This window comes from Hyperoodon ampullatus (assembly GCF_949752795.1).
Source record: "Hyperoodon ampullatus genome assembly, chromosome: 1".
NCBI classification, from domain to species: Eukaryota; Metazoa; Chordata; class Mammalia; order Artiodactyla; family Ziphiidae; genus Hyperoodon; species Hyperoodon ampullatus.
In genome coordinates, this window is record NC_136914.1 from 199,046,861 (window position 1) to 199,072,391 (window position 25,531).

The 25,531-nt window shown below is 51.0% G+C and overlaps 1 protein-coding gene across 1 annotated transcript in view; it reads right to left on the reverse strand.

Moving 5' to 3' along the window:
* Positions 1 to 17,346, reverse strand: part of CRTAC1 (cartilage acidic protein 1) — a 136,454-nt gene extending 119,108 nt beyond the window's left edge. Inside the window, exon 1 of the mRNA XM_079701418.1 lies at positions 17,268 to 17,346. Within this exon, the coding sequence (XP_079557544.1) occupies positions 17,268 to 17,291 (24 nt within the window). The 5' untranslated portion in view covers positions 17,292 to 17,346. The remainder of the gene's footprint in view (positions 1 to 17,267) is intronic.
* Between the last annotated feature and the right edge of the window lie 8,185 nt (positions 17,347 to 25,531).

Sequence of the window (25,531 nt, forward strand, 5' to 3'; positions counted from 1 at the left end):
AGAGTATAAACACATGGGCATCTCCCATCCTCTGGGAGAAAGGCTGGGAGAATGAAGGAAGGAAGGAAGGAAGGAAGGAAGGAAGGAAGGAAGGAAGAAATGGTAAAGTATAAACACATGGGCATCTCCCATCCTTTGGAAGAAAGGCTGGGAGAATGAAGAAAACACCAGATCTCAGACAGTCCAGGGGTGGGTGAGACCCCCATGAGGGTCCATATCTAGAACAATAGAAGAGGCAGTAAAGGATTATCTTTCTGTGGGACCTACCCCAGAGGCAGCCTGGAGGGAATCTGTGACTTGGAAGGTTCCCCTGCCAAGGTCCCTCCCTAGGGCAGCTGGCCATTGCCTCCAGACCAGGAAGCAGTCAGATATGGAATGTATTCCAGCAGGATCTGGCGAGCGGCACATCATTCACTTGGAGAAATTAAACCACTGTGTGTGTGTTTTATTATAAATTAATTATGTATAATCCATTGTTTAATTCATTATTATATCTCTAACATAACTCAGGGCATTGCCAAACAGCCTGGAGCTGCGGGAGCTGGTGGCAGGCACGCAGGAGACAGATGAGAGTGGCCAAGGAGGTGGAAGAACTCCATCCCTTCCTGATGTGAGCCAGGGAGACACTGAGAATGCTACAGATGGCACCACCCTGAGTTGCTGCCCGCAGGCTTAGAATCAGAACTCTGAGAGTGTTCCAAAGGCTCCCCTGGGACAAGTCCCACAAGGTCTGAACAGGCAGTCCCGCAGGCCAAGGCGGTGCCTTCCTGCCTACAGAGGGCGGCACACCTCTTCCTGATGGAACTTTTCCTGCTGGCTTGTCAGTGTGGCTGGCAGCCAAGAGCAAGACTGAGTGAGGCTGATGTCTTAATGAAGAGAAGACCTGAAGACTGACTCCCCAGATGGAGACAGACATTCCTGCCAGCAAAGGAGCTTGCTCCAGTTCAGGACCCAGAGACCAATATGAAGGGCCCAGGCACTGTCTACGGAGCCAAACATGATTCAGAAGCCTCCCTAATGCCTCGCTGGGGGGGCTGGAGAGAGACACAGGGGCAGGACTCTAACTGCAGTGCAGAAACTAACCTCAGCGAGCCTTCCTGGGAAGAAAGTTCTTGTAGCCTGTTTAGAGGGCACATGCTGGGTGTTGCACTATCAGAATGAAGTCAGTCCCAATTACAGAGATGTCTGAACACAACAGCAACATTTACTGGGCTGTCTAGTCACGAAAGGCAAACACATCACTCCGAGAGTTCTGCAACTTGGCAAGAAGTTTGGTTGGATAAAGGAAACTCATAATTGGATTAATGAGCAGCTGGGGTGGGGTGGGGGAATGAGAAGCTAAAGAGTATTTAACAACCAGGATAGCCATGCTGAAATGTAGCGTGGATCTGAAGGTCACAGGACTTTTCAAGGTATGAATTCTATTGTAGGGATGGCAGATGAGTTTCAACTTCACAGCCAAACTGACTGGCAGTGGCTTGAAAGAGTACTGTGATCAGCTTACAACATTTGCAATCAATGGACATGAAGGAAAAATTGGTATTGGGCATGCGTTCTAGAGGCTATTAAGTTCCTCCCAGGCACTACTACACTTGCAATTTGGGTCACTGCCACCGGGGAGGCAGGTCCTATTAGGGTAATATAAGCATCTGGTAGAAATTTTCTAACGAAGGCCACGAGGGGCAAGAACCGTGATCCAGCCTCTTGATTCTTACCTTTGTTTGAAAAGTAGAACTTTTAATTAAAGGAGACATCTGAAAGAAGTAGCTACTCTGTGTTATCCATTTCCGGATAAATAACCTAAAGCAAGATTAAATAGAAATAATACACCTGTGGGCTGAGCTCTGTTTTGCTTGGTGACCTTGAACAAGTCACAGCCTTGCTGGGTCCCAGCTTTATTCTCCAAAATGAGGGTCTGGGAGTAGATCTCTAAAGGTCCTTTCCGGCTCTAAAATTCTATGATGAATTAAAGGATTTCTTTTAGAAGCAGACCTTCGGCAGTTTTTCTTCCCAGCTTCTTCTATAAACTGCAGACCAACCTGTGTGGTTTTTCTTTCTGAGCAAATTAAACATATTTTGAGCAAAACAGCTATTCAGCAGAGCTCTGTAGCATTTCCCTTGCAGGGGCCAAGGCCAGACAGGAACCTGCCATCATCAGTGTGGAACCGAATGCACTAGGCACGAGCAGACCAGTGGACGGCCTCCCCAAGGGGGTGGGCTGAGAGTGGAGCAGGGAGAACAAGTCCTTTATATTTCATTCTTCTGACATGCCAAAGGCTCCCAGGGCTGCTCAGCACCAGTTGAAAGTTAGAGGGTCAGCGGAGGGCCTGCTGGGAAACAGTTGTGGTGGGAAACTTAGGAAAAGGCCTGGTAAATATCCACCCTCTAGCTCAGGGCTCAGATGAAGGAAATCACTGAAATGCCCCTCTACACTCTGGCTACTCAGTGGTCCCCAGACCAACAGCATCAGCATTAGCGAGTTTGTTAGAAATGCAGAATCTTGGGCCCCACCCCAGACCTAATAAATCAGAATGTGCATTTTAACACGATTTCAGGTGATCTGAATGCACGTTAACAATTGAGAAACATGCTCGACCTTAGCTGTACGTTGGAATCACTTGGGGAGCTTTAAAAAATACCGTTGTCTGAAAAAGATTTCTTGGATATGACACCAAAAGAACAGGCAACAGAAGAAAAAATAGATTAAATGGACTGCATCAAAATTTAAAACTTTTGGGCATCACAGGACACTATCAATAGAGTGAAAAGGCAACCCGTGTAATGGGAGAAAATATTTGCAAATCATGTATCTGGTAAGGGATTAATATCCAGAATATATAAAGAAGTCCTACAACTCAAAAACAACAACAAAACAATCCAATTCAAAACGGGTAAAGGACTTGAATAAACATTTCTCCAAAGAAGATATACAATTGGTCAATAAGTATATGAAAAGATGCTCAACATCACTAATCATTAGGGAAATGCAAATCAAACCCACAGTGAGATAATACTTCACACCCATTAGAATGGCTATAATAAAAAAACAAGGAAATAACAATTGTTGGTGAGGATGTGGAGAAATTGGGACCCTTATGCATTGCTGATGGGACTATAAAATGGTGCAGCTGCTGTGGAAAACTGCTGTGCAGCAGTTCCTCAAAAAATCCAAAAAACAATTACCATGTGATGCAGCAATTCCATTTCTGGGTATATACCCAAAAGAATTGAAAGAGGGGACTGGAACAGATATCTGTATACACAAGTTCGTAATTGCATTATTCACAGTGGCCACAAGCAACCCAAGTGTCCATCAATCCATATGTCCAAAGTGTGGCATGTACATACAATGGAATATGATATGCCTTAAAAAGGAAGGAAATTCTGACACATGCTACAACATGGATGAACCTAGAAGACATTATGCTAAGTGAAATAAGCCAGTCATAAAAGACAAACACTGTATGATTCCACTTATACGAGGTACCTGGAGTAGTCAAATTCAAAGAGGCAGAAAGAAGAGTGGTGGTTACCAGGGGCTGGGGGGACAGGGGAATGGGGAGTTAGTGTTTAATGGTTATGGAGTTTCAGTTTGGGAAGATGAAAAGTTCTGGAGATGGATGGTGGTGATGTTTGCACAACAATGTGAATGCATTTAATATCACTGAACTATACACTTATAAATGGTCAAAATGGTAAGTTTTATGTTATGTATATTTTATCATAATAAAAAAATACTCATGCCTGGTCTCATCCCAAGATATTCTCAATCACTTGGCATAGGATGCAGCAGGGGCATCAGAATTTTAAAAGCTCCCTACATGATTCTAATATGTTGCAAAATTTGAGAATTTATGCCAGTGCTCCAGTGCTTCTCAAACTTTAATATGTACATGAATCACCTGGTGGTCTTGTTAAAATGCAGATTCTGATTCAGCTGATCTGCAGGAGAGCCCAAGATTATATATTTTGAACAAGCTCCCATGTGATTCTGACTGTCCTGGTCCATAAACTACATACTGAATAGCCAGAGTTAAGAAACCATACTATATACTACAGTGATTAGTTCAAGAAACGTCTCCTCTGCCTCTAGATCTAAGGGTCTGAAACCAATCCTAGGGCCATACAATCCTCAGGGCTGCAGGCTCGGTTGATCATTAGATACTCAAAGTACTAGCTATCTTCAGCTCAGTCAAATTACCACAATTGATAGGGACTGACAAAGAGGGATTCTGACTCTAATTTTTGCAAAGAATTGAGAAGAAGGAAAGGGCTGGAACTGGAGCGGGGGTCGGGTCTAGTAGACAAAAGATAGCTACCATTAAGGGCCAGAGCCTAGAGAAGATGGGGTATGGGCAGGAATTTGCAAGCCAAGATAGAGATGCATGCCAGTGTGTTTCCCCAAACCATCGTGGGGCCGAGTACTAGGAGGCACTCAATTAACATTTGTTAAATGGATGAAGGAATAAGTCCAAATGATAATGTGAATCAGCAGAAATTGCTTGCAACTTGTCATACAGTTATCTTAAAACTGTTCTTTCGGGCTTCCCTGGTGGCGCAGTGGCTGAGAGTCCGCCTGCCGATGCAGGGGAAACGGGTTCGTGCCCCGGTCCGGGAAGACCCCACATGCTGCGGAGCGGCTGGGCCCGTGAGCCATGGCCGCTGAGCCTGCGCGTCCGGAGCCTGTGCTCCGCAACGGGAGAGGCCACAACAGTGAGAGGCCCGCGTGCTGCAAGTAAAAAACCCTGTTCTTTCCCGAAAGCAATGCTTCTTAAACTGTAACGTGCTTATCAATCACCTGAGGGTCTTGGTAAAATGCAGATTCTGATTTGGTAGGTCTGGGGTGGGGCCTGAGATTCTGCATTCTAACAAGTTTTCGGGGGATGCCGAGGCTGCTGGTCCGCAGACTTCACTTGTAGTAGCAAGGCTCTAGACCAGTGATTCTAAACCCTAGCTGTCCAATCGAATCACCTGGGGAGTTTTTAGAGCTATGCTGCTGCCCAGATCCTTCACCCCAGTTTCTGATTTAACTGGTCTGGGGTGGGGTTCGGGTGTATTTTTAGAAGCTCCTCTGATGCTGTTAATGGGCAGCCTGGGCTGAGAACCACTGCCCCAGACTCATAGTCCCCAGTTGGGAGTGTAAGCTACAATCTGATTTGAAGTGAAAAATGTTTCTGCTACCAGAATTCATCACCAGCTTGTTGAGGTCTATCAAGAAAATCTATTTAGCCAGAGAGTATCATAGGAAGAGGCAGGATATGGAGTTTGGGGAAGAAAGCAGAGCAGGATGGTACTGCCTGAAGCAGAAGGACAGCAGGTGCTGGAGTGACCTCACATTTTACACAGTTGGCTCAGAAACCTGTCAAACCACTGTGAACATCTCAATCTTTGGGGAGAATGTGGAGAAAAGCTAAAAACAGAATTTTTAAAAGTATGTTGAACTGAACTTTTTTGTTTTCTTGAATGCTGTGTAACAAGCACCTACTAGCTATCTACAGGTAGGAGTGGCGTTAAGTAGTAAGTAAGTAGTGTAAGTGCAATGGGAAGACATCTGGGGCAGTGCGGCCCGGGGGAGGTGAGGATAAATATCAGTGGCAGAGCTTGGCCAGAGGGTGCAGGACCAGAACACCTGGGCTGCTCCTGCAGGGGAAGGGAGAGGAGGGGGCAAAGAGGGGTCTTAACAAGGGCGAGAGGTGGTCGGCTTGTGTTTCAGGCAGTGGGAAGAATTGCTTTGTAATAATTTCTTAAAAGTATTCTACAAGCTAACGCCTTGAACAATCCTCAGTGGGATCGAGAGAAAGATAAATAAATAAACAAACCAAAGCCCAGAGTCGGGGACCTGGATTTGGACCTCAACTCCACCAGAAACTAGCAGGTGACCTTGAGCATGTTCCTTAATCTTTCTGATCTCCAGTGTCCTCATCGGTAACCTGGGAATCCTATGACATGTCAAGGTTTCCAGGGTTAAGTGAGCTAGTGAACGCCTCTCGGGGGCCAGGCTCGCTGCTTATTTCCTTTCCTTTCACACAGATAGCTGTGAGCCTAGACAGTCTTTAGACGCTGGCTGTGGGTCACATGCAGCCAAACTCAGTTTTCTGCGGCCTCGGGACTTTCCTGAATTGGGTCTGAAAACTGGTAACCAAGCAACCTAGATCTCTGATGTAGGGTCAGGCAGCTGTGGCTTCCAGGGCAATTTTTAGGGCAAGCAGTTCTTTAGCAATTATCGCAAGAGCCAAGGACACCGCCCTGAGCTCTCACAAAAGCAAGAGCCCTGAATGCTTCAGATGTTAGGAACCAGCAGGGAGCACAGACTCTTTCCAGAAGCTGTAGGAGGGCAGAGGCTTGAGGAAGAGAGGCGGCCACAGAAGCATTCCGCCCTGCATGGGCTGGGCCACCGGATCTACACAGAGGAGCGCCTGGGACTAAGGCATCGTTGGAGGAGAGCTAGGGGAGCTTAACTGACCCACAGTGACACTCCCTGTGGACCTCCAATGAGCCTGGGGCTGTGCTCGGTGCTGGGGTCACAGGGAGAAAGCTAGTCAACATTTGCAGTACAAGGTGAGGGGTGCTGTGGAGGAGGCGCACAAAGGTATCTAAACTAGCCAGGTGGAGGGGGAAAAGGAGAATGTTTTGTGTAGCTAGGATGGTGTAGCTGAGCGGTAAAGGATGCTAAGAAGTTAGCTGGATAAGGAAAGTGAGGAGGAGAAGAGAAGGAAGACAGCAGACTCCACAAAGGTCTGGCGAACCAGATGCCATCCCAACCTGCCCTCCTAGCACTGCCTATTTAAAGGTCCCGCACAGGGTATTAAGTTAGAGGGAGCACTCATTTTTCCCTCCTCAGGTTTCCATCCAGAGGACCTTCCATTGGATGAGAGCGCTGGTTCTCAACCAGGGGTGATTTGCATCCCTTGCCCTCAACAGCTGGCAATGTCTGGAGGCATTTTGGGTTGTCCCACCAGGGAAGGGGGGTGCTACTGGCATCTAGTGGGTAGAGGCCAGGGATGCTGCCAAAACATCCTACAATGCAGGGGACAGCCCTCTACAACAAAGAATTATCCAGCCCAAAATGTCAGTAGTGCTGAGGCTGAGAACCCCTGGACTAGTGCGTCATTCCTGGCTCCCCTCCCTTCCCCACTCCCTCCCCCCAAGGGCCGGAGCAGGGACTCACCAGATGGGTCAGTTTGGAAAAACTGGGCACGGAGAGCCTTTTCTGGACCTGCCTCCCTGCAGAGGCCACTCTCTGCCATGTGCTGAGCTTGGCCAGGCAGGCTCAGGCCTGCCCCCACCCACAGGGAGGGCTGCAGTGGGGATGCAGGTACATCAGCAAGCTCCGTAAATCCCACTTTGAAGCCTGGCCTTCCAAACAGCTGTATCTGTAATGATGGTAGCGTTTTAATCTCCATCTGTCTGAGCCCTGCCTCTCTCTTCCCCTCCCCTGTCCCTCCCCGCCTTTCTTTCCCTTCACTGGTCCTGAATCTGAGCAGGGAAGTGGGATGCTGTTCACTGGACCCTTTCAAACCCCAACACTCAAACTGGAGATCTGGAGTCATATTTGGTTCTTGCTTCTTCCTTATTCTTCACAACTGCTGGATCACCGAGTCAATCCACTTCATGAATCTCTCTCGAAGCTGCCCACTCTTTCTATCCCCACTGCTGGGGATCTGCCCCCTTTATCCTTCAACTGAACAGCAGTAATACTTGTTAACTGCTCCCCCTTTCTTCTCATCTCTCCCTACTTCCACATCAGAGCTCCCTTTCTAAATCTCGGAGCTGATCACATCACTCTTCAACCTAATTCATGGGACCCTGTACACAAGGCAAATGGAGATTTGTTTTTAATTGCAACTTCATATAACAAGTACTATATGAGGAATGGGTAGTAATAACAACACTTACGTACCACCGACTATGTGCCAGGCACTACTCCAACCCTTTACATGGATGATCTCATTTAATCCTCATCGTAACCTTGTGAGGTAGGTACCACTTCTGTCCCCATTTTACAGATGAGGAAATGAAGGCACAGAGAGGTTAAGTAACTTGCTCAAGGTGTCACACAACTAGTACGTGGTAGAGCCAGGATTCGTGTCTAAGCCATTTGGCTCCAGAAATGGTGTCCTTGGACACTAAACTAAACAGTGTCTTTCACTACACCAGGCTTGTCTTAAAGGAAGTAAGATGGGAGCACAATGGAAGGAGCAAGCATCTCTGCCTGGGGGTGCTGGGGAAGGCCTAAGAGGCGGTGATGACCTGGCCAGCGGGACAAGGTGGAGAAAGCATCCCAGACTGAGGAGCCAGCACATGCATGGTGGCTGAGCAGGGTCATTCAGCCCCAGGAGGCTCGGAGTGGCTAGGACAGGACGGATGGTGGGACAGGGCGTGGCTAGGAGGTTAGAAGAGGTGTGGAGGCCTGATGCACAACACAAGCCAAAAGGGTGAGGGATGACTTGGCTGGAGGGATGTGATGGAGAGAACACTGCAGCAGCGGGGTGTGGAGGAGGCCGTGGGAGCGTGGGCCTGGAAACAGAGAGGCCAGCTAGGAAGCAAATACTGTGGCCCCAAATGGAGAGGAAGCTGGGGGCTGCCATTCAGTCATTCACTCAGTGATTCATTCGCTGGTCTTATGCACCTCTGCCAGGCACTGTCTGGGCATTGGGAAAACAGCTGAGAACAAAATGAAGTCTTTGCCCCCGTTGAGCGTATATTCTAATGCCTCAGTCATCGGCATTTCTCCACCCCGTCCCCCGTCCCCGTCTTCTGCATTGCCAGCCTGGAAGACAAACACCAGACCTTCTGTACCTCCCCACCCCCCGGGGCCACCATGTCCTATGCATCTTCCCCAGCACTGTGAAAGTATAAGGCTTCCTCTTCCTTCCCGCTAGCTGGAGAGAACTCCAGATGCTGCCTGCGGCTGCACTTATAGAAAAGAGGCTTGGTCCTGCTCCAGAACAGGCAGATGAAAACGCAGGGGACCCAGGGTGGGAAATGCCACAGAGACCCACAGGCCAGTGAAATGGTGTTTCTGAAAATGAGAGGACAAATGGAGTCTCCCAGCCTCACACACAAGGCAGCGCAGGTCCTTAATGAGTATTATTAACTGCTCAGACTTCCGGGTCTGTAAAATGGGAAATGAAATGAGATAACGCATGCCCAGTGCCTGGCAAAGTCCATACGTGGTAGGTAATGGCGACGACAGTGATGCTATTACTACCGCATAAATGTTTTTCGAATGAACGAATGCATCTCAGGAGATGGAGTCCAGGCCCACAAGGTGCTCCCTGTCCAGAAGTAGCTGCCAAATGTCGAATGGAACTCACGGGACTGTCAGACACTGAGGCATAGGCTGGCTTCTGTTACTAATTTGTCTAGGGACCCTGGTGGAGTTCTTTGACATTTTAAACACTGCTTTCCAAATGCAAAACCCCTCAGTTTATAGCCATATACACATCCATTTTTCAAGCATTTTGCAGATGCTAAGGGCCAGGTTAGAAATGATGTCTGAGCGTGCCCCAGTCGGGAAAGATCCCACATACTGTGGAGCAGCTGGGCCCGTGAGCCATTACCGCTGAGCTTGCGCGTCCGGAGCCTATGCTCCGCAACGGGAGAAGCCACAAAAAAATAAAAAAATTGACAGAAATGATGTCTGAGGCATGGCTGCTGACCTCAAGGAGCTGACAGTCCGCTAGGGGGGAGACATGATACAGGGGTAGGCATTCAGAGTGGCAACAGGTACAAAGTGCAGACGTAGCCCGTAGGAGGGAGGGATTAAGTGTTGAGGTGTGTAGGGGGTGGGAAGGGCAGGCAGGAAAGGCACCCTGGAGACAGGGAATCTGGATTCCAATAGGAGCTACATTCCAGGTGGATTTGACTCAGCTCGGTGTAGGTGGCAATGCCTTTGGAATGCAGTGTCTGGGGTGCGGAGTGGAGGGTGCAGGAGAAGGCGGAGACAGTCTTGCGTGGAGGCAGCAGCTGGGGCCTGTAGAGCCTGCCTGGCGCATCTGGGAAGGAGCCTGGAGTCACCGGGTGAGGGAGGTTTGAAGTCGGGTAGAGATCCGATTAGATTTGGGGCAGCAGTGTACAGGACGGCTAGACTGGCTGGTTTCCAAAAAGTGAGTGAGAGTATCACAGAGGGGACTTGGACGTCCTGGAGCTGGGGGTAGCTGACGGTGTGGTACCGGATGACCTCCAAAGTTCTTTTCCAAGCCTAAGTGTCTATGGGTCAGGTTTTTTTCCTAAATCATTTAAAATGCATTAGTGGACCTTGCTATTTAAAAGCATTCTCCTGGGAATCTTTCCGTGAAGCAATGATTCACTCTCCAGTCTGTCTTTGGTGGAAATCCAAATGATCATCTCTTCTATCAGCTTACAGCTACCAAGATAGACCTGCGCTGAGCTTCCTTGTAGCAGCCTGGTGGAGGGTGGGGGGAGTGAGCACCCGCAAGAAGTGAAGGGGAGGAGAAACTCAGTCCTGCTCCAGGCTTAGAGCTGGTACCATCTCACAAGTGGGCCCTGTGTGGGCTCCTCAGACCCTGCTTGATCGGTGGGACCTTTGGAGGTTTACAGAGCCCTGGGGCCGAGCGCCAGCTCTGGGAAGAAGGAGCCAGAAGGAAAGCTGGCCTTATGGACCCAGGCCTGTCTGGAGATCCACTTTAATACCAAGGGCCACAACTGCCCCAGGCTGGCCGCCTACGTTCACACATTCATTTGTTCACCCACCGAGCACCTGTGGAGCCCCTCCATATGCCAAGTGCTGTGCAAGGCACTGGGTTTACAGCTGAGAACAAAAGACACATGTCTCCACCCCCACTGCTTGCAAGGCAGCATTTCTCCTTCTTGGGAACTCTTCTTTCCCCACCTGCAAAAGGCTCTTTGGATATACATAGCTTCTCGGATGACTGGTGCATGATTGCGATTCCAAGAAAGAGTCTGTTCTTAGAGACTAGGGCGAAAGGGAACGTGACATCACTAAGGCAAGGCGACAGAAAGGGCCCGTGTGCTCACCAACCCTGACTACAGGGACTGACCTCCAGAGGCTGGGCTGTCCTGGACACGCAAGATGCTCCCCACCTTCACGACAGGAACTGGGTGAGATTTGTGAGTGAGCTTGCCCCCCCCACAATTTGGGCAGGGAGGGGTGGAGCCCTGGTCCTCTAAGGACAGCCTCCAGGAACTTCCCACCTCCAGTCCTGAGGGCAAGGGCAGGGCGGGGCCTTCTGTGAGAAACACCGGCCGAGGCTGCTCCCATGACCCCCATGACCCCTGCAAGGCTCCTCTGCCTGTCCAGGTGGGGAACAGGGGTTCCCTGGCATGCTGCTGGTCCCAAAGGAGGGCAGGGACGAAGGAAATCCGGAGGAGGGGGTGACTCTCAAGGTAGGTGGAGTGGCTGTTAGGGAGGGAAGCAGTCCCCACGGTCCCTTCCCCAGTCAACAGGACCCCTTAGCTCCACAGTGATTCCCGTGACCTTGTCACTGTACTTGTTGGGTGCAAACAAAGATAAGAGTAACTGGAAACCACAGGAAGGGTCACTTTACACTCTCGGCACACACGATTCCTTTGTGGCTAATTCGCGTAATATGTCAAAATGTCCCTTGGAAGAGACCTTTAAGAATATGTCTTTTAAGTAAACAAGGTTTTCCTAATTAATGACACGCCTGCCCACCCCTCCTTCAAGATCCTTGCAGAACTTCGCTGGGCCAAGAGGGCTGAGCAGGAAAGGGTGGTGAAGTCGTGGAGGGAGTGGGGACAAATCCAGCCGCTTGTCAGTTGGGGAGCTATCAGTTTCTCTGCCGGATGTTGATCAGATTTCCTGGGCTGGAACCAACTCACAGGGCCCAGGTACTGGAATTTTTCCAAGAAGCAAACGCTTTGCTTCTTACGAAGTCAACATGATTTCTTTCAAAGAAAATTTTTATCCTTTCTTTTTTTTAAGTGTCTAGGGTTTTTGAAGGGCAAATCTTTGGACTTTTCTCTAAAGACAGTGATTATGATATAATTATCATTCGCTAAGATCACCCGCGACCCCACACGCACTCACAGAGAGGCCTGGGGGTAGGGGAATGATGTGCCCAAACTTGTACCATGAGTCAGTGGCATAGCCAGAAATAGAACTTTCCAAACTCCCGAATTCCTAATCATAGCAATATTAATAATAGTCTCTTTATAATTTTCTAAGTGTTTTCACAGCTCACATTGAATCTTTACCACAACTTTGTGGAGAGTCTGGGTAAGACATTCTCATGAGACAGCAGATCTGAGGTCCAGACCAGCTTTGCCACTTGTTTGCTGTGTGACCCTGGCTGGTCTCTTCACCTCTCTGGATCTCAGGGTTCTCAGCTATGAAGTGGGAGCATTGGGTGAAAATACTTCTAAAATCCCTCCCACCCCTAACATGCTGTGATTCCATGATGTGATGCTCTGGTCCAGGGTTTCTCCACCTTGGCACTAGTCACTTCTTGGGCCAGACAGTTCTTTACTGGAGGGCTGTCCTGTGCACTGTAGGATGGTTAATGTCATCCCTGGCCTCTACCCACTAGATGCCAAAAGCACTCCCTGCCCCAGTTGTCACAATCAAAAATGTCTACATACATTGTCAAATAGGCAAAGTAATCCCTCCGTTCACTGCCCAAGGACTTCAATAAGGTCAAGATCCTGTGGTTCAGTGGAGAAAGGTCTTCCTGCCCCCGCCTCTTCCCCAACCCCTGCACACTTTTCCACACACTTTTCAAACACAACCTCCCAGTTCTTTCCTACCTCTCATTTCTTAAATGCCCTCCGTGGTCCAGTGTGTGTTTGGTGTGATAATGAACCAATTGATTTCATACTCTCTTTTAAGGAGAGTTCACAGGTTTATGTCCCCTAAGCAACCAGCCAGGCTCCCCAGAAATCCCTCGCAGAACCCTGGATGGCCTGGAAGCCTGTATCTGCAGCCCGCAGGAGGCTCGGTGAGCATGGATCTGTCAGCACTCTTAAATCACTGGGCTCTGAGAAAGCCTTCTCCCAGCACAAAGATCCTTCCTTAGGAATCAATAGCTCAAGGCCTTCTATCACACTCAGAGTTATCCTGGGACCTGTAAAATTTCTTTTCCCCAAGCACGGCAGAACCCCGAAATGAAAACCCCAACATGGGGGAGGGAAGAGGGCAAGGAGGGAGTCCTGCCAAGGAGGCCTTGTCCGCAGCCCAGATGTTGCTGTGAGCAGAGGCTGATGTGCGAACCTGGACACTCGGTCTCATTCACCGGGAAAAGGAAGACCCAGTGTGGTTCCCAGAGGTCCCGCAATAATATCCTCTCCCAGCTGAATACCTCTTTACATCTCACCAAGGGCAGAGGCATGTTAACGACTATCTTCCTTGATTTTCACTATCCTACACTCATCACAGGTTGCCAGCCTCATCATTTTGCAGAGGAGGAAACTGAGGCATGCAAAGGCTAAGCGGTTTGTCCAAGGCGCCTGAGCAGGAAGTGAGGAGCCGGATTCTAAGCCTGAATCATTTCCACTACTGAGCTGCCTTCCCAGCGAGAGTAAGGTTAAGGGTCAACCATCTGGTGGGGTTCATGAAAGAGGCAACTTCTTGTTTCCTCAGTGTCTAATGCCACTCCCCCATTCAAACAAAAACACAGAGGTGCTGTGCTATAGCTGTATTTTATGTAAGTATATTCCTCTGGCCTTATCCGGAACCAAACCATGCCTTGGGAATGCTGGCACAACTCTTCAGCTAGAGCTGGAAGCAGGCGCAGATCCCAAGCACAGCCTCTCAGAAACCCTGCTTTCAAGGAGGGGGCTGTGGCTCTCTGGTGTTCCACATTATCCTACCACCTCCCTCCTCTACCTGAAGAAAAAGACCCAACTTGTCGGTGAGCCTGAAGGAGATGAGGAAACTCAAGCACCTTCCCTGGCAACAAGCAGCCCTCGGGTGAGCCTTAGGGACAGAAGAGGATCCGCCTCTTGGAATTTTGGCTCCGCAGAACTGGTCCCTCCTGAGGGTTGCTGGCAAGTCTGCAGAGGCTCTGGGGGGCTCTATGCAGAGTGCAAAGGAGCAGGGTGGGGAGAGGACACAGAGGGGCAGCCCACAGGCCACTCAGCAAACCTCCTTCCCAGGGCCTGGCTCAGATGTCAACAGCCAGCCTCACAGAACAGAAAAAGGGCAATGGAAATGGTAGTATCTTCCAGGTCACCCAAGAAGCCCTAATATGAGGACTTTGCAAAAATAGAACATCCTAGAACTCTGACCTTGAGCTGGGAGCAGCAAGGATGGGGAAATGGGCAAATACTGATTGGAAACTCTCCACTTCACCCAGGATCTGAGCACTGGAGGCCCCACAGGCAGTGGTGTGACTTCAGGTCAGAGACACCTCACTCTAGCATGCCTGAGCAGAAGGAAGGAAGAGCTCCAGGCTTGGGTTCCAAGACCACCGCAAGGGGCTGGGCATTTCTGATTCCTACGTGCGTGGACAGAAACCAGGAGTCGCATTGCTTTTGCCTACAAGACCACTTGAAATAACAAGACAGGATAATGGAGGAAGGGGAAAGAATAATTAGGAATTTCGGTTACCTGTATATGTACATTATGAGAACTTTATCTGCTCCTCATCTCCTCAGTCTGAAAAAGATTCAAAGGAAATTTCCCCCAGTTTACTAGATTTATTAATTTACCGATGTCTGATCAGTCAGCAATTATGAACACTTACTGTGCAGTGAACACTTACTGTGCAGAGAACACACGTCCATCTCCATAGTAAAGAGGAAGCAGGTCATGGGAGCGGAAAGAGCTCTAAGTAGAGGACTGGAAATCCTAGGACCCAGTCCTGTCTCTTCCACCAAATAGCCATGTGACCTTGGGCAAGATACTTGCCTTAAGTGGGTTTCAGTTTTCTCATCTGTAAATTAAGTGTGCATGTGGGACGGCGTTGGAGTAGGTGCTCTTCAAGGTTCCTTTCTTCTAGCTCTAATGTTCTTGGGCTCTAGGAGTCCTAAACAAGTTCAAAGAACACACCAGCACCAAACACAAAGGATGATCTCAGAGAGCAGGTGGGGCTAGGTACCAGCTCTGTTTCCTTGGAATGCTGTACATGTATCTGTCTCATTGCACCTGAGACCACCGACCACCTGAAGTCCAGGAAGTACGTGGTAGAAGGGCTCCAATCATGAAGGTGCCGGTTAAAGGCTATAGCCTGAACCTGCTTAAAGCATTAAGTTACTAGGACCAATGAAGGGCAAGAAGTGAAAAGTCAGTGGTCCTGAGCTGGGTGCCTTTGGCGCCCCCTACTGGGCACCAAAGAACCTGCTGGGCAGCTTCCATTGCCTCAGCAGGCAGCAAGTAAGATTGAGAACAGGAGTCACAGCTGTTTAATAGGACTACCTTCCTGGTCTGTAGTCCGCTCTCTATAAGAGTATGTTTCACTCCCCAGAATTACACAGACCATTGGTCCACACATTCAGAGGGCACTACGGTGCTGCTATAGGACCTCTTAACCAAACATCAAGGTGCAGAGTAATAAACATCAGGGTTCAGAACACCAGGTGCCGCCCAGATGGAGAGGAGAGAAGAAAGCAACAAGCAGGTATTTCGCTGTACAAATCCCCAGTGGAGAGAAGGTCTTGGGAAATGCAGCAGAAAAATGTTGACTGCAGGTAGAGGACGGAGCTGGGTTTGGGGGTATGAAGTGAGAACCCCACTAAAAGATCTACAGGCTGACGCAGCTGCCCTAGGAGTTCAAAACACTCATCGGTGTTCAGGGATGAGGTACAGGATACAGCCCCAACTGAGCAGCCCACTTTTGACCTTCTCCAGAGACCATTAGTACCAACTGTAAACCAGGATATTCTAACTGTGGTCCACTGTGCCAGCATCAAGACCTTAAACTCCCTTCATTGTCTCTTAAATGGACTTTAGGACCTGCTGCCAGAAACATGTTCTTAATCAAGTCAGACTGAGAGAAAAAGCTTCCTCAAGGGCCATATTGGAAGAACCGCCATATTCCCACTTTCCATTCTCCATCTCCCCTTCCTCATGGCTGAGAATGAGGTACAGGGTGACTCTGAATTCGCTCTAATTCAGTCTTGGGTAGCTGCAGCCCCAAGTCATCAGGGTCAAAAAATCTCCCACCAACAGCGTTTCTCTTCCCACAAGAGTTCTCCCCTGATTCAAGCAGCACTACAGAGTTGTCCCTTATCCCTGGAACCTTCTTGCCTTCTTTTCCACCTGGCTTCACTTGGCAAGTCCTGTACCCATCCCAGAAGACACCTCAAGTGTGACTCAAGAATATGTCTTGCCTGGAGAGCTGAAGCACCTCCTGGGACACACAGAAGCCACACTAGGTGCACACCCTACCACCACCAGCGGCAATATTCATTAGTCATTCCCCGAGGAAGGAAAGTGACCCCCCTCCCCAACCCCAGAAACACTTCCCGGCCACTCTGGGAGGCTCCTATCCAGGCTGGGATGACTCTGGTTTCTTGAGTTGGTTTCTGCAGAAACAGGACTAACCAGGACTCCCAACTACTGTACTGCAAAGAAGCGCGCTGCATTGCTGGGCATGCCCCCAAGCTCGGCCTCCTGCCCCATCAAAGCCTCCATGTGTCCCCACTGGGCTGAGGAGGATCCCTGGTCCCCCTGGAATGCCTGAAGCTGGCTTGCCTGAGATAGGCTGAAAGCAAGCGGACCACACCTCGGTCCAGCAAAGGCAGCCGGCAGCTACGCCGCGCGCTGGGCTGGCTCCCCGAGCTCTCTGCCACCCAGCGCTGTGCCCGGGAGCTCGGCTTTCCCGGGGAAGAAGAGCTAGCTTCCCCCAGGGCTCCTCCCCATCTTGGAAGCCTAGGCACCCGGCCGAGGCCAGTAGCTTCCCAGGCCCGGAGCTGCGCCTGGTTCGCTGGGTGACTCCCCAGTACCCCAGGCACATCCCTCCTCACCTGCTCCGCCCCCTCCCAGCCCCGGTGCCCTCTCCCCAAACAGCTGACCTCCAGGACGCCCCCGACACCTTCTCTGCAGCTATGAGGGCTATCGCCCCCGCACCTCCGCTCCCACCTCTCCTCCACCTCCGGCCCCGCACCCGCCTCTACCCCAGCCCGCGGGAGGCTCTGCGCGCCAGTCGAGTCCTGCGCCTCTTGGCAACTTGGAAGCCAAGCCGCCGCCGCCTTAGCGGTCGCCGCCTTCCCCGATTCCCGGGCGGCACCCCCGCCACCCCGGCGGGCGGATCGGGGTGGGCCGCAAAGGGCGGGAGAAACTTTCTCTGCCTGAGTGGGTGGGGGGCACCGAAGCGGGTACTCACGCCGGCGTCCGCGCTCGGAGCCATCCTCGGGCTCTCTCAGCCCCACCGCCTGGGGGCGTCGGAGAGCGGGAGCTCGCTGCCGCCGCCGCCGCCGCCGCTGCTGCCTTCCAGCTCCTAGCCCCGGTCCCGGGCTGGCCTAGAGCCTCCCGCCCCGACGCCGCTCGCTCGCTCGCTTTATACAACTCCACTCGAGCGCGCCCGGGCTTATGTAAAGGCTGGCGGAGACCCGCAGCCAATGGCGCCGCAGCTGGAGCTGAGGGCCCGGGGGTGGGGGGCGCCCGCGTGGCCAATCGCGGCCCGGGGAGCCGGGTGGGGGGAGGGGCGCCTCTCCTCGCTGATTTAGAGCCGGGATTGCGGTGGCAGGCGGTGGCAGCCGCCGGCAGCCCGCCGGCCGGGCGCGACGCGTCGGGCGCTGGGGTGGGCGGCGGCGAGGGCGGGTGCCCCCTGCGCCCCTCCGCTGCGTCGCGTAACCTTCAGGAGGCAGCGGGACCTGGCGAGGGGGGCGAGGGCGTCTGGCTGGTTGCTGGGGGCCCGGGGCTGGCGGGAAGCAGGGGTCCCCAGGGAGGGAGCGCCGGGAAGGAAGGCGGGGGGGGGCGGCGAGCCCCGGGGCCCCGCGGTCACCCCTGCGCGCAGGGCCGAGAGTGGCGGCTGGGACAGCGGCGTGCCTTCCCGTTTCCCCAGATAGCGATCTGGCGTCGCCGGGCCGGGCCGGAGCGGCCGCTTGAGCCGCGCTGATGGCGAGATTTCGCGCTGCGGAGCGAGCGCTGAGCCGATCTTTATCCGGTCAGGGGACGTGTCCGAGTGCCTCCCGGGGACTGCTCAGTATGGAGAGCGGAGCTTCGCTACGGCCTCAGAGGGCGGGGAGCGGGCGAGCACAGCTCGGAGATGAGGCGCGGCGGCGGAGGCGGTCGCGGGCAGCGTCTCTCCCTCCCGCCCGGTCCCCCGCCCGCCCGCCGGCGCTGCGGGCGGTGCCCCCACCCCACCCCACCCCACCCCTCCTAGCCCCTGACCAGACAGGGCCGAGGCTGAGCCCGGCCCACCCACTCTGGTCCGGTGCGTCCATCCAGCCTCCCTCACCGCTTTGCTCACAGGTACTGCTTCCCCCCTCCTCGAACCCTAGCCCCCTGCGGTGGGCGGGACGGTCTCAGCCTCTCAGGACAGGGTGCAGCGGGGGACTAAGCTTGGGAAGAAAGCCCTTGGTCAGCAGTGCCCAAAGTACCCGTGTGCGGGGCAGGAAACCGGCGTAGGTCGATAACACTCTCAAGTCAGGTCCCTTATTTTGAGCCTAGAATAGGGCCTGGCACCTAGTAGGCGCTCAGTAAGGATTTACTGAATGAACCTTGAACTGAATAAGGACTTTGGGTTTCTGAGAGCTGGGGCACTGGGCTTGGGAAGAGAAAGACCTGGGAATAAGCCATCAGAGAGGGAGGGAGCTAGGACTGTTTTCTCATCTATTGATGCCTTTATGACCACCACCCTAACGTCTGGGCACTTGACTCCAAATGTGCTCTTTCGTGGAAGGCGCCGACAGCGAGCCCCTGACCCCAGACCCGGTTATCCCCAGATTTTGAGCAGAACTACCAGAGCCTACTCTGGGCCCTGATTTCAGGTGGCTGTGATCATCCTCTGGAAAGACATAGCTAAGGACAGGCAATCTTTCTCCCTTTGGGGGTCCTGGATCTAGCTCAGGTTCTTAACCTTTTGAGGGTGATGAAACCTTTTGAGGGTTTTCAATCTGATGAAAACCATTGAATCCTTTCTCTAGAAAAATATACACATACACATTTACAGGCATACACACACTCCTTGAGTATAATTTCAGGATCATTAGGGACCCTGAGTCTCTCTTGGGGCTCTGCCCAATGTCAAGCTCCTGTTTCTCTAGGGGTCTAGGACAGTGGTTTATAATCATCCTCCTTTTGGGGAATCACAGAACTCTTTTGAGCCTTTCAAGAATCTGATTAATGGTATGAGTCTGTGTCTCAGGAAACTGTTCGATCACGTATACACGTGTTGACATGCAATTTTAGGGAGTTCGTGGATCCTCAAAACCAGATTCAGAGCCTTCAGCAAAGAGCAAATAGACTTTGCCCCATTGGTACACCTGATCCCCAGCTCTCTCCACAAGGAGTCCGGTGAGCTCTGCACCCTGCTGCCTCATACCACCACCGTATTCTGAGGGCATCTGAGTCATGTGGTGATGGCCCCGGCACCTGAGAGACCATCTCCACACTTGTCTCTGCATCTCGGTCCCCGCCACCCTCTTAGTGTAGAAATAAGTTGCAGGTTGTCATGTTCTGTCTGATCTATGAGCATTCCTTAGCCAGAAACTCCAACTCTGGGAGACAGCAAGTGACTGGTAATTAACCAGTTTCACTCAATCCCAAGCTTCTGAGCACACCTTTCTTGGTTTTTGTTCTCACCTCTCTCTTTGCCGGTGAAGCTGTGAGCAGGAGCCCCAGCTGTGGAGCCTCACCTCACCTAAGCCCGACAGATTTAGTAACCAGCGCAGTAATTATCAGCATTAGCCATCCAGATGTGAATAGGCTTTCTGCACAAAACAGCTCTATAATGATCTCACACTTTCCGGCAGCTAGCCAAGTAAGGGTGCATCAGACCAGAGGTGCTGGGGAAGGACAGAGAAATTCAGGAAATGACGGAGACAGTCTCTCCAGGAAGGTCTTTAGGGAATGCAGTTTGGTTTCTGCACTTGAACTTGTAAGGGTTCAGTCGGTGGGCCAGGCCTTTCTGGTCCTGTAATTTCTAATTCCTCTCATGTCCTCCATGTCCATTCACTCAGTTCATGTCTGTGCCCTGCCTGTATCATTGTAGACATCTTACCCTCACAAATTTCCCAGACATATCTTGCTTTCTCGGGGCACATGCACATTTATGGACTGAATTGTGTCCCCTCCAAATGCCTATGTTGAAGACTTAACTTCCAATGTGACTATGTTTGGAGATAAGGCCTCTAAAGAGATAGTTACGGTTAAATGAGGTCAAAAGTGCGGGACCCTAATCCTTAGGATTGGTGACCTGATAAGAAAAGAAAGGGACACTGGAGATCTTCCTCTCTCTCTGGGCACACACAGAAGAAAGGTCATTTTAGGACACAGACAAAGGTGGCCATTTGCAAGCTAAGGAGAGAGGCCTCCAAAGAAACATAACCTGCCAGTACTTCGATCTGGGACTTCCAGCCTCCTACTGTGAGAAAATAAAAGTCAGTTGTTTAAGCCACCTGATCTCTGGTATTTTTTTATGGCAGCCCGAGCAGACTAACACACATACGTTTTCAACACGCTCCTTATCCCCATCCAGCTTGTTCAGTCTCCTCCCAACACGCTGACTCTCTCCATACTGTCCCCCCACAAACCTTGTCCATTCTTACCTGGGACACTTGCCTAAAATGTTTTCTCATCTTTTGGCACCCAAACTAAGTCTCACTTCTCACACCATCTTCCAAAACTGCACTGGCCTGCATTGGAGCTTTGCCTTTTCAGCCCTCCTGCAGGTCTGCAACATCTTAGCACTCTATTATACATACTGTCCTGCATTCTCTCTAATTGTTTCTTACGCAGAAAATCTTGGCCTTCCTCTCAGAATAGAAGCCCCTTTAAGTCCAGAGTTTGTACCCTGTACTTGACTACCTCATAGAACCCAGTGTGAAACTGGGCACAGAATGAACACAGGGTTTGCTGATTAATTTATTCCAATTAAACGTATTTATGTTTCAAAAAACAATACTAGAAAAGTTTCATAGCACTTCATTTTCTAAAAGCTCAAGACATTTGAGTGTGTCATTTCAGTCATCTCGAAAGCCCATTGGAGCAGAGACCGTTGGGAACCAGCTCTCTCCTCTGGTTCAGGATCAGAGGGTTACACAAGCTACTCAGAGTCACACAAACTCAACCCTTCTTTCTCCAAATCAGAAGATTTGCTATCCTTGGTTTCCTTGTGACCCTCACTGATCCACCTGGCTGTCTTCTCACTCTCCAGATAGAGAGGAAAGGCTAGGGAATCTCAGCTCTTAGAGATGCTTCTGTTTCAACAAATCTTACCTGAAGCCCTTGAAGCCAGAGGTGCTTTAGAATTCAGAAAGGCACCAAACGCACTGAACATGCCCTGTGAGATCATGGGCAGCATCTCTTAATCAGCCACATTATTTCTGCGGTAAAACATAAAACATTTAGTGTGAATGTTCACACTAAATGGGTATGAGGATAAAATGGCTTCACATCAGTTTGTCTGGTTTTGTCACCAGATGAGCTCTGGCATCAAACTTGTAAAAAACCAAAAAACCCCCAAAATCCATGCCTTGATTTTCAGAGATTTGGAAATTTGGAATTGCAGGTAGGGGATTATGGAATGATCTTTTAGGCTCGGTTGTCCCAAAAGAAATGAATGTTTTGTGAGGGTGTGGAAAAGCAGCACTAGTAGCAAAAGAGAAACCATAAACTGGGAAAGAAGTGAGGGGTTTAAGAGAGTGTGAGGAAATAACCCCTTCTTAAACCAAGCTGTACTGGGTTGTAGTTCCTTTTTTTCTAAGGAGTACATATTTATCAGCAGCTGGTGAGTTTTCAGATGGACTTGTGTTAACAGTGGCATATAAGTGGCAGAAGTACAGAATGCACTTTTGAGGGGAGGCAAGTAGGGGTGAAGATGACGGAAGCTCTTGAAGAGAAGCCACAAACCATGGTGGACTTCCAGATGGCCAGAGAGTTAGTTCAGAACAGCTTAAAACGGGAGCCCAGGCTACAGGCAAGCTTCTCCAGGTGCAGAGGGCAGACCTGGGAAAGGGAGACTAGATAAAGGAGGACATTATGAAATCCTAGAGAAGTCTGGTGAGAAAAGTCAGAGCCCCTTAGGGCTGGGGGGAGCCTGGGGGCGTTGATGAAGATAGATGACTGATCGTCATGTTAATATGTACCCAGGCAGCCTGGGTGCTTTGAGGTTTTGCTACACTGTAGTGGAGTGGCTTTGCAGTCTGAGTGGTTGGCTGAGAGCATAATGCAGAGAGGAGGACAGGAAAAGGGAAGGCCGTGGTGGACCTGTGACTGCACAGCTCTCTATGCCGGCTTGAGATGCTCAGCCAGTCATACCCTTCATGGTCAGGGGCTTGCCGGAGCCCAAGGTCAACAGCAGGGAAGCTTCATCTTGAATCTTAAGGCTAGCCATGTTGCTGACCTTCGTCCTGCTTTGCCTTTGTTCCCAAGTCCTAGTATCTGCTCTTACCTTTTTTCTTCTGACAGAACTCTGTCTGGTACCCCCAGATAGAATAATGGGTGTCTCCTTCATTCTCCCAACCTGGTACCCTATCCTATGACCCAGATGCTCAGGGACTAGGATTCCAGGGTCCAGATACTCTACTTCCCTCCCTGTGGTTCAGTCTTTACCATCTATTGCCTCACATTCCTGACATCAACTGACTTCTCAAGGCTCTGCCAACTGCCTCATGCCAGCTTCCTTTGACATGCCCCCAGCATGGCCTCACGTCTTCCCCCCACCAGCTGCCAGGACCTCCCTAGGTCCTGGCCCTGCCTTGGTGGGTAGGTCTTGATCCACCTTCCAGCCCATCCTGGTCTGTCATACCCAGCTGCCAACCCAGCAGGATCTCTGATAGACATGAGCTCATGGTCATCGCTTAAAGAAGAAGAGAAAAGCCTTTAGCAGTTGGGAAGTGATGGCATCAAATACCAGGGAGCTCCTGGGCTAGCGGTGCCCTGGCCAGTTTCATTCTAAGAGAAGAGAGGCATGGGTGGAAAGTGAACATGAGAGAAAGGTGAGCAGGAAGGAGGAAATAAAAGGAGGGAAAGAAAAAAGAGGAGAGAGAAAGGGAAGGGAGTTTAGGAGAGGAAGCGAAGGGTGGCGGGGGGGATGTTTCTAGTCAGTTTTGAATGTCTAAACTGAGCATGAAGATCTTGTCATCAGCAAAGAGTCAGCATTGACATAAAAGATGATGGAAGAGGTAGTTGAGCCAGGGTGTGTGTGTGTGTGTGTGTGTGTGTGTGTGTGTGTGTGTGTGTGTGTATGGGGAGGAGAGAGAGAAGGTGAGAGAGAGAGAGTGTGTGTTTTAGAGTTGAGGTGATGGGCTATCCCAGGAAGTAGGTAGGACAGAAGTGGAAGACCGATAAGAACAGGTGGACAGGGGCTTCCCTGGTGGCGCAGTGGTTGAGAGTCCGCCTGCCGATGCAGGGGACACGGGTTCGTGCCCCGGTCTGGGAGGATCCCACATGCCACGGAGCGGCTGGGCCCGTGAGCCATAGCCGCTGAGCCTGTGCGTCCGGAGCCTGTGCTCCGCAACAGGAGAGGCCACAACAGTGAGAGGCCCGCGTACCGCAAAAAAAAAAAAAAAAAAAAAGGAACAGGTGGACAAGAATTGATGGCATCTGGGAAAAAGAATCCGTGTTTGGAATTTGCAAGGGACATTATTTCTGATTACTTCACCCTGATTTCATTAACCGGGGTTTGCTGAGAGCTCCCCTCCCACCACCTATCTCAGCACCTCTTGGTTCTTCCCCAATTTGTCCTAAAACTCCACCCTCATCTTGACACCAAATTTCATTAGAGATAGAGCGGGTTTCTCACAGGTTCAGCTGCAGAGTCCAGAACTACTGTTACGACCTGCCAGATGCAAGGGTAAAATAAGGATAATAAAACTCATTATAGGGCTTTAATAAGGAACACATGAGATAATGTATGCAAAGCACTTAGCAGAGCGCCTGGTATGTAGCGAGTGTTCCATAAACAATGACTACAGTCATTCTTCTCTCTCCTCCAATCTCTGTGCCCAACCTGTCACCTCCACCTGCCTGTCCTTCCTTTGAAATGCCACTCACTTTCATCTCTCTCTCTTCACTCCCAGGCCTTTAGCACCTCGCAACTGTATTCCTACAAAGCAGATCTGTAGGTCTCCCCACCTTCGTATTTTCCTCACCCAAGCTATAGTAAACCTTTCATTTGTGTAGCACTTTACAGAATTAAAACATCCTCACTAACACTTACCTCTGAGGTAGACACGTAAGCAAAGGCTCAGAGAGGTGAAGTGGTTGCCCAACGTGGCACAGCTAATGAAAGGCAGAGCTGGGATGTGAATTTAAGTCTCTTGGGCACGGCCCACTGTCCACAGAGTTGAGTAAGTAATTGCTTCTTTAATGGTGCTATTCTTGAGAACAAAGACCCAGCTTTATATTTCTCATAAACATCTCTAGGTTCTGGCCTACAAGAGGTTCTCAACCAGAGTCAGCTGATTCCCCTCCTCCAGGCCCCCAGCAGCGCAGGGCCACCCTTGACCCAGCCCTGCCTTGGTGGTAGGGGGGCACACTGCTCCTGTGCTGCTCTGCTCACACCTCGGAGCTGGGAGCCCAGGTCTGACCCAGGGCTGTGCACGCGGAGGATGGGGGATGACCAGAGCAAAGCCGACATTCCACACTCTGGCTAGCGAGGAGAAAATCAGGAGGAATTAGGGTTAAGTGTAGCTCAGACCAGTAGAGAATAAAAGCAACTCCAGGCTCATTGCAAGAGGAAGGAATTGCGATTTCATGAAAAGAAGGCTTCTTCTCCGTGAGAGTTGTGTGTTAGAACAAGATTCCTGCAGAGGCTGTAGAAACTGTTCCCCTGGAGGTCTTTAAGAGCTGGGACACAATTTGCTTTCCAGTGAGAGGCCCCAGGCAGCGGGGAGGAGGGTTTAAGACATCTCTCAGGAGGTAGGCAAGAGCTCCAAGGCAGGCCCAGGGGCTGGGCCAGGGAGGGGAGGGCAGGCCCTGCAGAGGTGGGGTCAGAAGGTCAGGCAGCAGGAACCACGCGGACGACTGGGGTAGAGTTCTGAGCGAGAGCCCGCAGGCTGTTTGTTTTCTGATCTGTCCAATTACTGCCTGCTGGCTGGGGCCCTGAGTGGGGCAGCCTGCAGGGAAGGGGCTCCTTGTGGACCCTGAGGGGGCCATTGGACCCAAACAAACAAAGACCATGTGTTCTATCTATCAGTAAGTAAAGCAGGGTGCACAGGATGGCCCACCAAAATATTAAATACAAATAATTAAATCTGGGCTTCCCTGGTGGCGCAGTGGTTGAGAGTCCTCCTGCCGATGCAGGGGACGCGGGTTCGTGCCCCGGCCTGGGAAGATCCCACATGCCGCGGAGCGGCTGGGTCTGTGAGCTATGGCCGCTGAGCCTGCGCTTCTGGAGCCTGTGCTCCGCAACGGGAGAGGCCGCAACGGTGAGAGGCTCGCGTATCGTACCAAAAAAAAAAATTAAACCTGTGCTCTTTT